The 11906-nt window shown below is 33.6% G+C and overlaps 2 protein-coding genes across 3 annotated transcripts; both read left to right on the plus strand.

The window, feature by feature from the left end:
• Positions 1–2264: 2264 nt before the first annotated feature.
• LOC126726472 (uncharacterized) lies at positions 2265–6676 on the plus strand. Of its 2 annotated transcripts, none has more exons than XM_050431735.1 (4): positions 2265–2391; positions 2537–2724; positions 2816–2985; positions 6200–6676. In XM_050431735.1, exons 1-4 carry the CDS (start codon positions 2314–2316, stop codon positions 6244–6246), a joined length of 483 nt encoding a protein of 160 aa, XP_050287692.1. In that variant the 5' UTR covers positions 2265–2313; the 3' UTR covers positions 6247–6676. The 2 variants fall into 2 exon arrangements, with proteins under 2 accessions (XP_050287692.1, XP_050287691.1); XM_050431734.1 differs by having other exon boundaries at positions 2816–2978.
• A 1592-nt stretch (positions 6677–8268) lies between these two features.
• Positions 8269–11906, plus strand: LOC126726474 (uncharacterized). The gene is made up of 5 exons (XM_050431736.1): positions 8269–8480; positions 10445–10585; positions 10934–11173; positions 11275–11334; positions 11562–11906. The coding sequence occupies exons 1-5, from the start codon at positions 8370–8372 to the stop codon at positions 11664–11666; spliced, it is 657 nt and encodes a 218-aa protein (XP_050287693.1). The 5' UTR covers positions 8269–8369; the 3' UTR covers positions 11667–11906.

Here is an 11906-nt window from a genome sequence, read left to right on the forward strand (position 1 = left end):
ATTTAAAATCCTCACTCACCAACAGTGTAACAATTGGTACATAGCTAGGGTTGCAACACATGTAAGGCAACGGTATAAGTTAAACGTGGTAATTAACAGAAGAGTGGTCATTATCAGGTTATGACTAAGTGTTAACGATGTGCAAGGAAAAAATGCCACGTGAGGAGAAGAAACCGTAAATAAGTGCTAGTAATTATTGATAACCGCCAATGGCCTCAAATATAAATAGAGGACTCATTCCTCATATCAACACATAACTTTCATATCTCAAAAGCTACTCAACAAAGATTTCTATCTTGCAATTGTACTTTGTTTTAGTTCTTAGTATGTTGTAAGGCATTAATGCAAGTAAATATATTGATTCTCATCACTCTTTCATCTTTAAGGTCTATTTGGATACCGCTTATTATTGAAAACTGAAAACTAAAAACACTAACAAAATAATTTTTAAATATATGAATAGTATCTTAGAATCCAAATTTATATTGAAATATGTATTTAGATGACTTTTGTAGGTTCGTGAATAGTGTTATAGGGCCCACATTTTTTCAACAAAGCGCACAAACGCAACGCTTCCCAAACACCCACTTATAAAGCTTTCTTAGATTCAAAATAAGTTTTTTTTTTTTTTTTTAATAAGAATATTCATAGCGAGTTCTTGGTGGTGAAGTTCATAGATCTTTAAAGTCTTTTATTGAATTGAAATTTATTGTTTCACATCAATGTCCTCTAGTAGCCTCATAATGTAGAAAACTAAAATCGACCACATGATTGACCGAGTTCAATGGAAAACCAGTTTGAGTACAAGTTTTTTAATTATGAGAAATAGAGGGTTTGCTAGAACCAATCATGGTTCATCAACGATGTGCTCTAGTATTCTTGTAACGTATTACTATTTGGAAAATCAGACTAAAATCAACTGGTTCACCCAAGTTAACTGGGAATTAGTTGGAGAGCCAATGTTTTAATTATGAGCCGTATGAACGGTGGCTGAATCGAACAATTTGCTAGAATCAGTTATGGTTCAATCTTAGTCCTAGCTAATTTTTTAATATGAAAAAACAATAAAACGAAGATTTTACATCTCAAATTAGAAAAGGAAGCTATTTTTTACTCACATTAATATTGACCACTAAGCCAAGGTTGCGTCATGATGCTCCAATTTGGTAAACTAAATATTTGAACCAATTTAAAAGAAAGCCATACCAACAAAATAAATAGAATTTCATTAATATATTTGTAATTTTTATTATGTAATTTTATTTAATTAGCCATCTCAAAAGAAAATATAAATAAATAATTCAAGTATATTCATAACTTTTACTTAAAGAAATTGATTATAATTATATTGTTCATTTTTTATGCTTTATTGATCTGAGATGACAACGGCATGGTTTTGGCTTCAATGTCCAAGCAATTACCACAGCTATACTCAGCCTTGGAGGTGGAGGCAATGGCTGCTTCAACAGCACTGTCGTTTGCATCACAGCTAGGTTTTCATCGTGCTATCTTGGAGTCTAATTCACTTACGTCGGCCACAGCATTGAGAAATAACAACACCTTCCTTTCCCCAAATGATTTGCTAATGAAGGATATTAAATTTCATGCTAGTTTTTTTTATTCAATTACTCTATTCTCATGTAAAGAGAGAGGATAATAAAGTTGCACATAAGTTAGCCAGACACACTCTTTGTATTTCAGATTTTTCGATGTGAATGGAGGTTGTTCCACCAGCCTTACTTCCTGTAGTCCTAGAGGACATTGCTGGATTTTCTTAACAAATCTTGACTTGTTTTCTCTTAAAAAAAAAAAAAAAAAAAAAAAAAACTTTCTTATATAAGTAGTAAAATATTTAATTGTCCGAAATTTTTTTTAATCAAGATTATTCATTTAAAAAAATTCATTTATTTAATATTTTATTTCATTATTAAATATTTATCATGTTATCATGGTCCAACTTTCAGTTGAACCTCAATCGAATCATAAGATCTTGAACCTTTTTATTTTTCAACTCTTTGAATGATTCAATTTTAAAAATTTTGGTAAAACTTTGAATCATTTAACTTTCCTGTAAACTTGTAGTGTCATTGATCCCTTAACATAGCATTTCACACACTTGTAATAATAATTCTCCTTTTTATTTTTTTTTTATTTTTTTGAGAAACATAATTCTCGTTTTTCTAATACAGCCAATAGACTGACCACGAGATTGAGCTCACATTGACTATTCCTCCTCAACCGTATGGATAGGCATATATATACCACAAAATTCAAAATCTCTCAGCCTCACTCACTCTCTCGTAGCAAATCGCAATGGCGCTTTCCTCTGCATTCCGCGAGCGCCTCGAGCAAATGGAACACACCAGATACCAACGTCTCTCTCTCCTCCAGGTCAGCTCCCCAATGCCAACCCTAATCTCTCTCCTCTGTTTGTTTCGTCTCCTATAAATTTTCTCGCCATCCAAACAGATCAGTAAATCCCTAATTTTGTCAAACTGTGTTCGCCACGCCAAAAAAAAAAAAAAAATGATCGCAGGCAGAGAGAGAATTGCAAGCGAGCAAGTCTCAGGTCTTGGCGTCAAAGCACGCAAACATCAGGGCCATGGAACAAAGGTGCTTGATACTCGACCAAAAGATCGCGTCTCAGAATTTCAAGATCTCGGCCCTCAAGTCCCAAATTGAAAGCCTCGATGCGAAATACTGTTCAGAATTGCAAGATTTGAGGTGAGTGAATTTAATTTTGTTCACATTTTCCGGTGGTTGAATTATGTAATTGAAATAGACTTGGTTTTTTTGTTTTGGTTTTGGTTTTTAGGGTTTTGAAGAGTGAGGTGGAGGAGCTTGAGGAGTTGGAGAAGGAGAGGGATAGGTTTTACGAATTGAAGAGTTGCGAGATGAAGGAGTTTAAGGAAAACGTAGAGAAGTTCGTCGTGGAATGTCAAATGCACGTCGAGGAATTGAGGAATACTGTAAAAGAGGTGATGAGTATGGCTGTCAAACTCCAATTGCATTGAATATTCTTTGGATGAATTGTAAATTACAGCATGCTTATCAGTTTACTGTATTTCGGCACATTCACATTTGCATGTATATTAGATAATGAAAGTATCAGGATCAAACAATCTTTGTTTAAGTGATTACTGAACATCTTTTGCTTGAGAATTCTTGATGCTTAGACAGCTTCTACACAAACCTTGAAATAGTTAAATTAATAGACAGAAGTTTCTTCCAATTTGGTTTGAGGAAATTTCCTCCAATTTTTCAACCTGCTACTTGGCGATTCAAATGACCATCCACAAGTGCTTTTAATTACATAACGTATTTGATAGTTAAACAACTTATCTAAATGACTTAATAGATCATCCATTTGAAATACACGTGGATGTTCGTCCGAATCACCGCTTAAAGAGTTGGGGGATTCTTCCAAATTCGTGTGGAGAAAACTTTGTGTTAAATGAATAGTCAAGATTATTCAACTTATCAGAAAAATTATTTTAAATAAAGTCATCCATGTGATTAAGGTTCATTTGAGCAATGTTTGGAGAAGGGGATGTGTAATTGCTTTATCATATCATTGAGTCAGTTTACTCTAAGGCGCTGAATAAAATGGCATGATAGGAGGGTATGCCTCTATGTGCTGAGGAAGGTTTGAAATGAGTACACGCTGGGTATGCCAAATTTATAAAGAGAAGTCCTCCTGAATTCCTAGTATACCTTCCTCATTTGATTAATTAAATAGTGCGTCATTCATTCATTCTTTGGTTAGCAATACTAAAGAAGAAATGAGCACTATACAACAAGAAGAAAGAATCAGATATCAAATTAAGACTTGTAGTAAGTAGAAAGCCAAGAGATCTCTTCTAAGGAATGGATTCAGTTGTTAAACAATGAGAGGGCAGCTGTACTCTGATTACTTTTGAAGCTAAGTTTCATAAACCTGTTAGGCAAGCTCATAGTGTGCTGAGTAGATTCTCAATTGGGTCAGCATAAACTTCAACCTTGCAAAGCTCTAAAGAGGATTCTTAATGTCTTCAACAACGGAAGGGGCCTGCTGTCTCTGTAAGTAATATTTTTGTAAGAAATCCCTGTTGTTTTTCATAGAATTAAAAAAAAAAAAAATGAAATTAGATGGTGGTGGTTACAAACTTCAAATTTCTGACTTATTAAAAAAAATCATTGGAAGTAAGCTGTCTTAGAGCCCTGTTTGAAGTGGATGTGAGTGATAGAATTTGCTGACGTATCTATCTCTATGGATCCTAAACCTAATAAACCCCAATGGATTATGCCCAATAAGCCTATATTTTAGATGAGAACAATAAATAGGAAGGCAAGTTTTATTTCAAGTATGTATTTGGCATTTAAAGTTTCCTATGAGGCTTTAGTCCCCCCCCCCCCCCCCCCTCTTTAGAATTTTGAATGACCAATCCCTATGAGAAAATATTCATATTTTAGCATTATGCATCATCTATTTTTCTTATCCTTAGGCTGTGTTTGGATAGGAGGGTTTAAATTTAAGGGATTTGAAGAACCTTTGTTAGTATTGCTTTTAATTTAACAACACATGATGATGTGAGCTTTGAAGATTTTGCCCAAACAAAAGCACTTGTGATATATTATAGAATGACATCTTATATCTAGTCATTTCAAATCCACATATTAATAAAGCTCAAATCGATCTATTAATTCAATAACAAAAAAATGTCATTTCATACTCTATTCAAGTACTTTGAACTAAAAATTCAAATTCAAAATTTTCTCTTTCAATAGCTTTTTTCAAACGGACCATTAGTGTATTCTGATTCTTGATTTGGAAAATGTTTATACTTGCTTCTGTTCAAACATTTAAGATGCTTTCATTTGCCAGTTGAATTTAATAATGGCTCATTTATAGAACCTGCCCATGAAAGATTGGGTTTTTATTCTTCTTTTTCTGTAGGTTTGTTGTTGTTGTTGTTCTTCTTCCTCTTCTTCTTCTCCCCCCTCCCTTCCCCACCCCCCAGTCCCCCCCACCCCAATTTGCTTCTGCTTCTTCCAATAGATGGATAAATTCTTTAATTTAATGAAATTCCCTTCTCCTTGTAAGTATTTTACTGGTAAAGTTCTGCCCCTTATGAAAAATCTTTGTGTGGTTTTTGTTGATCCTCAATTGTCTTACATTGATGTTCAAAAGTCTTGCAAAGAATTGCCGGGGGTGGTAAATCACTCTTCTCAAAGTAGTCTCTATTTATAGAGCTCACAGTGGGTTAAAATTAACTTATTGCAGCCTTCAACTGACAGTTCTTCTGGGGGGCATGCATTGCCAGAGACAATTAGGGTAATTTTACAGGTCCATGGACTGTTTTATCTGCTTTTTCTATGAATTTAGCCAGGGGAGGCTCTAGCAGCATGACTAGCTCCTAAGATGATTCAATGTAGAGATTGAAAAGCTATGTGCCTACATACTTTGAAGGGGATTCTCATGAAGTGACTAATACTACATAGAAGCTAGATTCCTGCCCTCCTGAGAGATCTCTTTCTACTTGCAGTGGACTTATGATCTCTCATTATAATTTAGAAATTTGTATGTTGTAAATACAGCAACTTATTTTAACTCAAGACTTCAGAGGTTGCACATCCTTAGACATAACATTGTCAAAAGCTCAAACTAACTTGTTAATTAGAGCCTTGGCATTAACATTTTAATGATATTGGACAACAATTTGAAAAATTAATGAAACTTGGCTGAGATAACTGTTTTATGTTTTGTGGCTCACCAATTGACTGTGGTTGTGATCATTAGTGTTCATGTCATGCCAAACTACCATTTCCATTATGTTTGTGGAGAGTCAGCAGGCTTGCAAAATGGAGCAGTTCCTGAACATTTAAAAAAAAAAATTAAGAATCTAACATGATACTTGCCAGAGAGAAACTGAAGTTACAATAGAACTACCAAAAGGAATTACAATGGGGCTGTTTTTCCAGTGTTAATAACTCTAGAAGTAAAAGGAATGAAAACAGAATTAGAGTGATAAAGATTTTTGATTCATGTGGATTTTTGAATGATGAACTAATAATATTTTTTGTTTGTTCTTGATGGGCAGTTGTACATATAATGCTCCCATGATAATTTTAGAAGATAAATCTTTGTTACACAAGTTATTTCTAAGTAATATGATCCAACTAAAACCACACCTTTGACATCACTTGATTTTTCTTGCAGCTCCAGTCAAGCATTACAAAACTCCAGGGCGACAGTGGATATTTTAATAATTCTGAGATATCTGCTGCTGAAATGAGAAACTCTGAACTTATAGACGTGAAGAAGAATTTGGATAGAAACTTGGCTTCTAATTACCAAAAAAGATCACAGTTACACGAGCAGCTTCAGAAAATATTGTATTAATTGCAAGTTTGTTGATAAGAAGGTGCAGGCAACAAAAATGAAAGCCATATTGTACAGAAGAAAGAAGGTTCAAAAGCATAGCCTATGTAAAGGGTATGACTCCGCTGTCCTCAATTTTTTATTTTCTATTTTCACTTCCCCCTCTTTGCTTCAAGTGGGATATGGGCATTTAACTGTTATCATCTTCCATAATTGGCCTCATGCTGAAGATGGTATAGCAGTAGAAAAGATTTTCCTTGTCAAAATAGAATGAGGATTGGTGCCCATGACATTATAAAATTAGTTTGTGGATCATGGGTATGAAGTGGATCAAATCAATTGGTATGTTCAGCTATTCGATGATTTGGATGGCAGACCTGACTAACATCGCGCTAAGGAATAGAACAATTAGTTAAGGGATCATATGGAAAATGATTCTTTCCATTTGTTCATGAAATAGAGGATCTATTTCAAATTTTATAGTTCACAAATTTATAGGTGAATATTGTGTCACCTAGTTCAAAAATATAGTGCCGCCTAATTTAAAATCAATTGTCATTCCTTATTTGTTGGGATGAGATTTTAAATGATGTGGCATGTTGTGCATTTTTAAATGCATAAAAATTAAATCTCACTATGAATGAACACTCTTAACTCTATATTTCAAAGTAAATTAAGAGAATACACATACAAGGACTTGGACCATGTGTTATGATAGAAAGGGCTAAACTCATTCATCCAAAATAAATATACAGATAACCATGTAGTCCTTGTTTGTCCAATTTGATTTCCTTAGATATAAATCTCAACTTTTAAAATATAGTGACATCATATTGAGGAAAATGTATAATATTGTCAATAACAGATCTAAACCATTAAATAATTAACTTCTTTATCTATTTTTCCTTAAGCTTTTAGGTCGAACTCGAACTCAAACCCATCCCTTTATAAAGGAGAGCAGACCAAAAGCCCTTTTGACTAATTTTCAGTCTTTTTGATATCAATAATGTTGATCCATACAGGCAGTGAGAACTGAGAAGTCTCAGCTGAACCAACCAAATTAATCATTTATTAGGGCTCACTATTGACAAATAGCTTTGGTCTAGTTAAATTTAAATCCCTTTCCAGCTCAACATTTTAGGGCCCGAGCCTAATGATACACAATACCCAAGCTTGTGAACTAGGCGGCAATCAGCCCTATGGCCCAAGTCCCTTTAGCTCTAAAAGGCCCACTCAGCCGTGTTCCATTTCCTCGTCCTCCAACTTTGCCGATTGGCCTTTTTTTTTCTTTTCTTTTTTCTTTTTTATTTTCTTTTTTAAGATAAGTTACCACAGTATTATTCAGTAAGAATCAAGCAATTTTAGGATCATACTCCTTGGCACACTTCTTTTTTTTTTTTTTTCCTACCATTTTATGTGATAGATTATAATTAGTTGTCTACAATTTTTCACATGGACCCATCACAAAAATATGTGATCTTATGGTATTTTTTGAAAAAAATATTTTATGCAAATGTTGTATATGTAGTATTTTTTTTTTTTAATAAGAATCAAAAAATTATTTTATCCAATTTTTATAGGAGCCAAAACCATTTCAGTATTAACTTATCAAGTTTTTATTAATTTTTCCTAAATTCCAATTGTTATTAGTGGTTCCATTTTGAAGCCTTCAGTTACATACGTTTAGACTACTGGGCCCCATTCCCGACCAAAAAGAAAAAAATAAAATAACTTCACGTGTCACTTTCTGGTGAGTCCCAGACTGTTATTTAGACTAGAGAGTAACCCTCCAGAACCTTCCCTTTTTAATTTAAAAAGCCCTAATCGAAATTAACATAAATTCGTAATCCCCATTTTGCCCCTCTACCAGCACCTCACATATAAAGTTCTAGCATTTTCCATTCCCATATAAAACGGTCTCTCTAGACTGTCTCTCCCTCTCGGTTGATACTCGAAAGTGTAAAAATAATAATTTTGGTTTTGTTTAGCTGAAGAAGCAAAAGTGAAAATGGCGGACGAAGTGGCGCTAGACTTGGAGGAGCTCCGTCACCTTCAAAGCATTGCGAAGAGACCACGCGTCCTCTCTCTCATCTCCTCCCAGATTGACAACCTCGACAAGGTTCTCTCCTTTTCGTTCTCTTTTTTTTTTTTTTTTTCCTCTAAACGTGGTTGCCAAATTGTAATCTCTAACTAACTATTTATTGCTTTTGAAATAACCACAAATGCTCATATTGCCTTTTTTTTTTTTACTGCAATACAAAACTAATTTGATTAGGATTAAAAAAAAAAAAAAGATTAAATTTTGTTATTTACTTGAGATTATATTTTTTATCCTATCTATTAGATGCGAAGTTGACCTTATTGTTTCATTTATTGATTTTTTTTTAATTATAAAATGGTGGATTTCTTGTTACTACTTTTGTTACTTTTTTTTTTCTTTTTTTCCTTTTTCTTTTTTGAGATTAGATTTTATTCTATAGCTTTTTAATATTTAATTATTTACATAAATGAAAATGCTTTACTTGCTAACAAAGCATACAAAAATATGAGATTTTCATGTTTAGTTTACTTCTAGGAATCTAATAGGAATTATTTATTCTTCCTAGGATGTCTTTATGTGACTTCCTACAAATAATAATATGTTATGAGAAAACTAAACATGGGCCATGAATTAAGTCAAATTTGCTAAAAATTATAGTATAACACATTTCGGAATGACATATATAAGACTAAACTAAAATAATTATTTGAACTGATTGTGTTTCATGAATTATATTTATATGTCTTTTTTCTTCAAACACTACCTCCAAAGCTTAGTTCAAATGCCAAGAGCCTTATAGCTTAATTGACACCTCCTCATGCACAAAGTGCTTGGGGGATTTAGGGTGGAAAAGGTTCGAGTTGTCGGGTTAGCAGCTTCCCGGTTGTAACTCTTTGTTAATGTTATACCACTTAATAACACTTTATTAAATTAATATTTAGAAAATCACATTGTTGGATTTTTTATTCTTTCTTCTTTTTTTTTTTTTTAACACGCATGCCAAATATCGTATTAATCTAGAGTCTCTTGAGATATTTGCAACCAAGTATGAGAATGCTCCAGAATTCTAACAGATTATTTCAAACCAATTGACCAGTTAGGTATATGTGGATACTACTCGTGTAATTGAATGGATCTAAATCAATGAATTTGTGTGCTTTACTAACTAAGCATTGGTGACATTCCTAACACATGTTTGATGAGAAAATTTATTTCTTCCTTTATATTTTTTTTTTTTTTTCTTTTTGGGGTAGTATTATAATATTGTGTGTGTGTGTGTGTGTGTGTGTGTGTGTGTGTGTGTGTGTTTGAATTGAGATCTAGAGTTGAACTATGGGATAACTTAGAGTTATTCCTGTGGAAGTTGTGTCAACTGTTTCTGAACTTGTTTTGTTAATATTGGTATTAATATCCTTTCAAAGCTCACTCTTACCCTCAGCACCGAAATTTGACCCAAATAGAGCATTATTTTGTGATTTATGCCTTTCAGTGCAGTCTTACAATGATGTCTATCATGGCAGTCTGCTTAGGGAGCCTAGTGACTTTTTGCTCTTGCAGTAGTTTTAATCTCACTTCATATTATCAAAAGTCAAAACCCTTAAAAACAGAGTTTAAGTCTAATTTCCCTTTTATATTGACTTCTTAAACAATTACTTTCTTCAGCTTTTAAGAAGTTAACATACTTCAAAGGAAATGGCTGTCTGATGTGATAAATGACCATCAGTGCCAAGATAAATGGTTGGGTTTTTTTTTTTTTTCATGTTTTGGATTTGTACTTGTCAGATGTAGCTTTTAAGGAGGTGATTGGTCAATATTGATTAGTATAATTTACCTATATTTTGTTGAGTAATAAATTGAGCTCAGATACCCACTTTGATGAAAGGCACCAAATGGTTTGCAAGCTTTGGTCATCTACCCAATGTTGAGCCATAGACTTAATCTAAAAGAGTGGTGTATCGGTTGTGTATGGTATCATAGGATAGTATTTGTGGTACTGTGTTTTGCTTGTGAAAACTAAACTGATCTTGTGTCTCCATATGCAGATTTTAAAAGAGGCTACCTCTGCACCTCCCTCGCAAATTCCAACTCCTATTTCAACTGCACCTAAGGCACCTCTGACCCCAGCATTAAATTATGTTACACTCGGATCATTCAGCTGGGATCAGGATGATGACAAAGTCAAGGTAAGAATGCATGTGATTACTGAAAAAGAGTCAGAAAAATTTATTGACTAAGGATAAACATGGATGATGTCCTCAGACAGTTATTAGGTTCTCATCATTTCTATGCAAAATGAAATCAAAGTTTGTATTTGGTCTCCAAAAGGCACTGAACCAAGAGTATAATTCAAAAGTACATTTGTTTGTGAATTTTTTGTTTTCAATTTCTCAACTCTCCATTGTATTTCTTGATGACTAACAGTTTTGGTTCTCATTATTGTTTAATTCTTATGGTATGTATGACCATTAGTTGCTCTAATCATTACTTATCAAAAAAATTAGTTGCTCTAATCATGATTCTGCATACTGCAGATATATATATTCCTAGAGGGAGTTGAACAGGAAAAAATGGAAACTGAGTTTAAGCCAATTTCTCTCGATGTCAAATTCCATGATGTCCAAGGGAAGAACTACCGATGTGCCATACCCAAATTGAACAAGGAGATTGTTCCAGAGAAGTGTAAGGTGATAATTAAGCCAACAAGGGTCACTATCATATTATTCAAAGCTTCAAAGGGGAACTGGTTAGATTTGCAGTTTAAAGAGGACAAGGTAATTGTATAGTGTGAGAAGTATCACGGTTGGATTTTATATTTTTCCTTTTCAACATAATCAACTAATTGCATTATTTCTGTAATGTTTTTACCTAATAGCTAAAGCCAAATCTGGATAAAGATCGAGATCCCATGGCAGGAATCATGGATTTAATGAAGGTGAGTTTCTCCTTGATTTATCATTAGCAACTTATACACTTGGATGTACATAACACAAGTATACACACACACACACATAGTATAGGACGTACTTAAAATGTAGGGAAGTAACCATGTCCGCCTACAAAATACAACCACCAGAGGCTACTTTTAGACAGCATCCTTTTTTTCTCTCTTTTTATTTTATTTTATTTTATTTTAATTGTATCTTGATGTTCATATTGCAGAATATGTACGATGAAGGGGACGAGGAAATGAAACGAACAATTGCAAAAGCATGGACTGACGCTAGGTCTGGCAAAACAGCTGACCCCTTAAAGGGGTATCGCTGAACTAATGGTTCTCATTAGATGTATTGGTGTTTACATGTTTTCATGATACATTTGCTGGCCTATATTTTTGTCATGAAGAGTATGATGGGGGTGTCATTTTGTGTTAAATTTGTTGGAAGCGTGTGTCTGGATTATAGCTTTGTGTCATTGTTATGTTATGAAGCAAGCGTGAGTCTGGATTATAGTTTTGCTTCATTGTTATGAAGTATTATTGCATATAGCTTCTTTAATGTTCTTTTA

Source organism: Quercus robur, chromosome 5 (assembly GCF_932294415.1).
Source record: "Quercus robur chromosome 5, dhQueRobu3.1, whole genome shotgun sequence".
Classification (NCBI taxonomy): domain Eukaryota; kingdom Viridiplantae; phylum Streptophyta; class Magnoliopsida; order Fagales; family Fagaceae; genus Quercus; species Quercus robur.

Excerpts from the sequence above, each read along its gene's own strand:
- LOC126726472 (XM_050431734.1), top strand. The coding sequence starts at position 2,314 with ATGGCGCTTTCCTCTGCATTCCGCGAGCGCCTCGAGCAAATGGAACAC. Across the intron at positions 2,392-2,536 it reads AACGTCTCTCTCTCCTCCAG|GCAGAGAGAGAATTGCAAGC; the intron begins GTCAGCTCCCCA and ends AAATGATCGCAG. Across the intron at positions 2,979-6,199 it reads TGAGGAATACTGTAAAAGAG|CTCCAGTCAAGCATTACAAA; the intron begins GTGATGAGTATG and ends TTTTTCTTGCAG.
- LOC126726474 (XM_050431736.1), top strand. The coding sequence starts at position 8,370 with ATGGCGGACGAAGTGGCGCTAGACTTGGAGGAGCTCCGTCACCTTCAA. Across the intron at positions 11,174-11,274 it reads TGCAGTTTAAAGAGGACAAG|CTAAAGCCAAATCTGGATAA; the intron begins GTAATTGTATAG and ends TTTACCTAATAG. Across the intron at positions 11,335-11,561 it reads GAATCATGGATTTAATGAAG|AATATGTACGATGAAGGGGA; the intron begins GTGAGTTTCTCC and ends TTCATATTGCAG.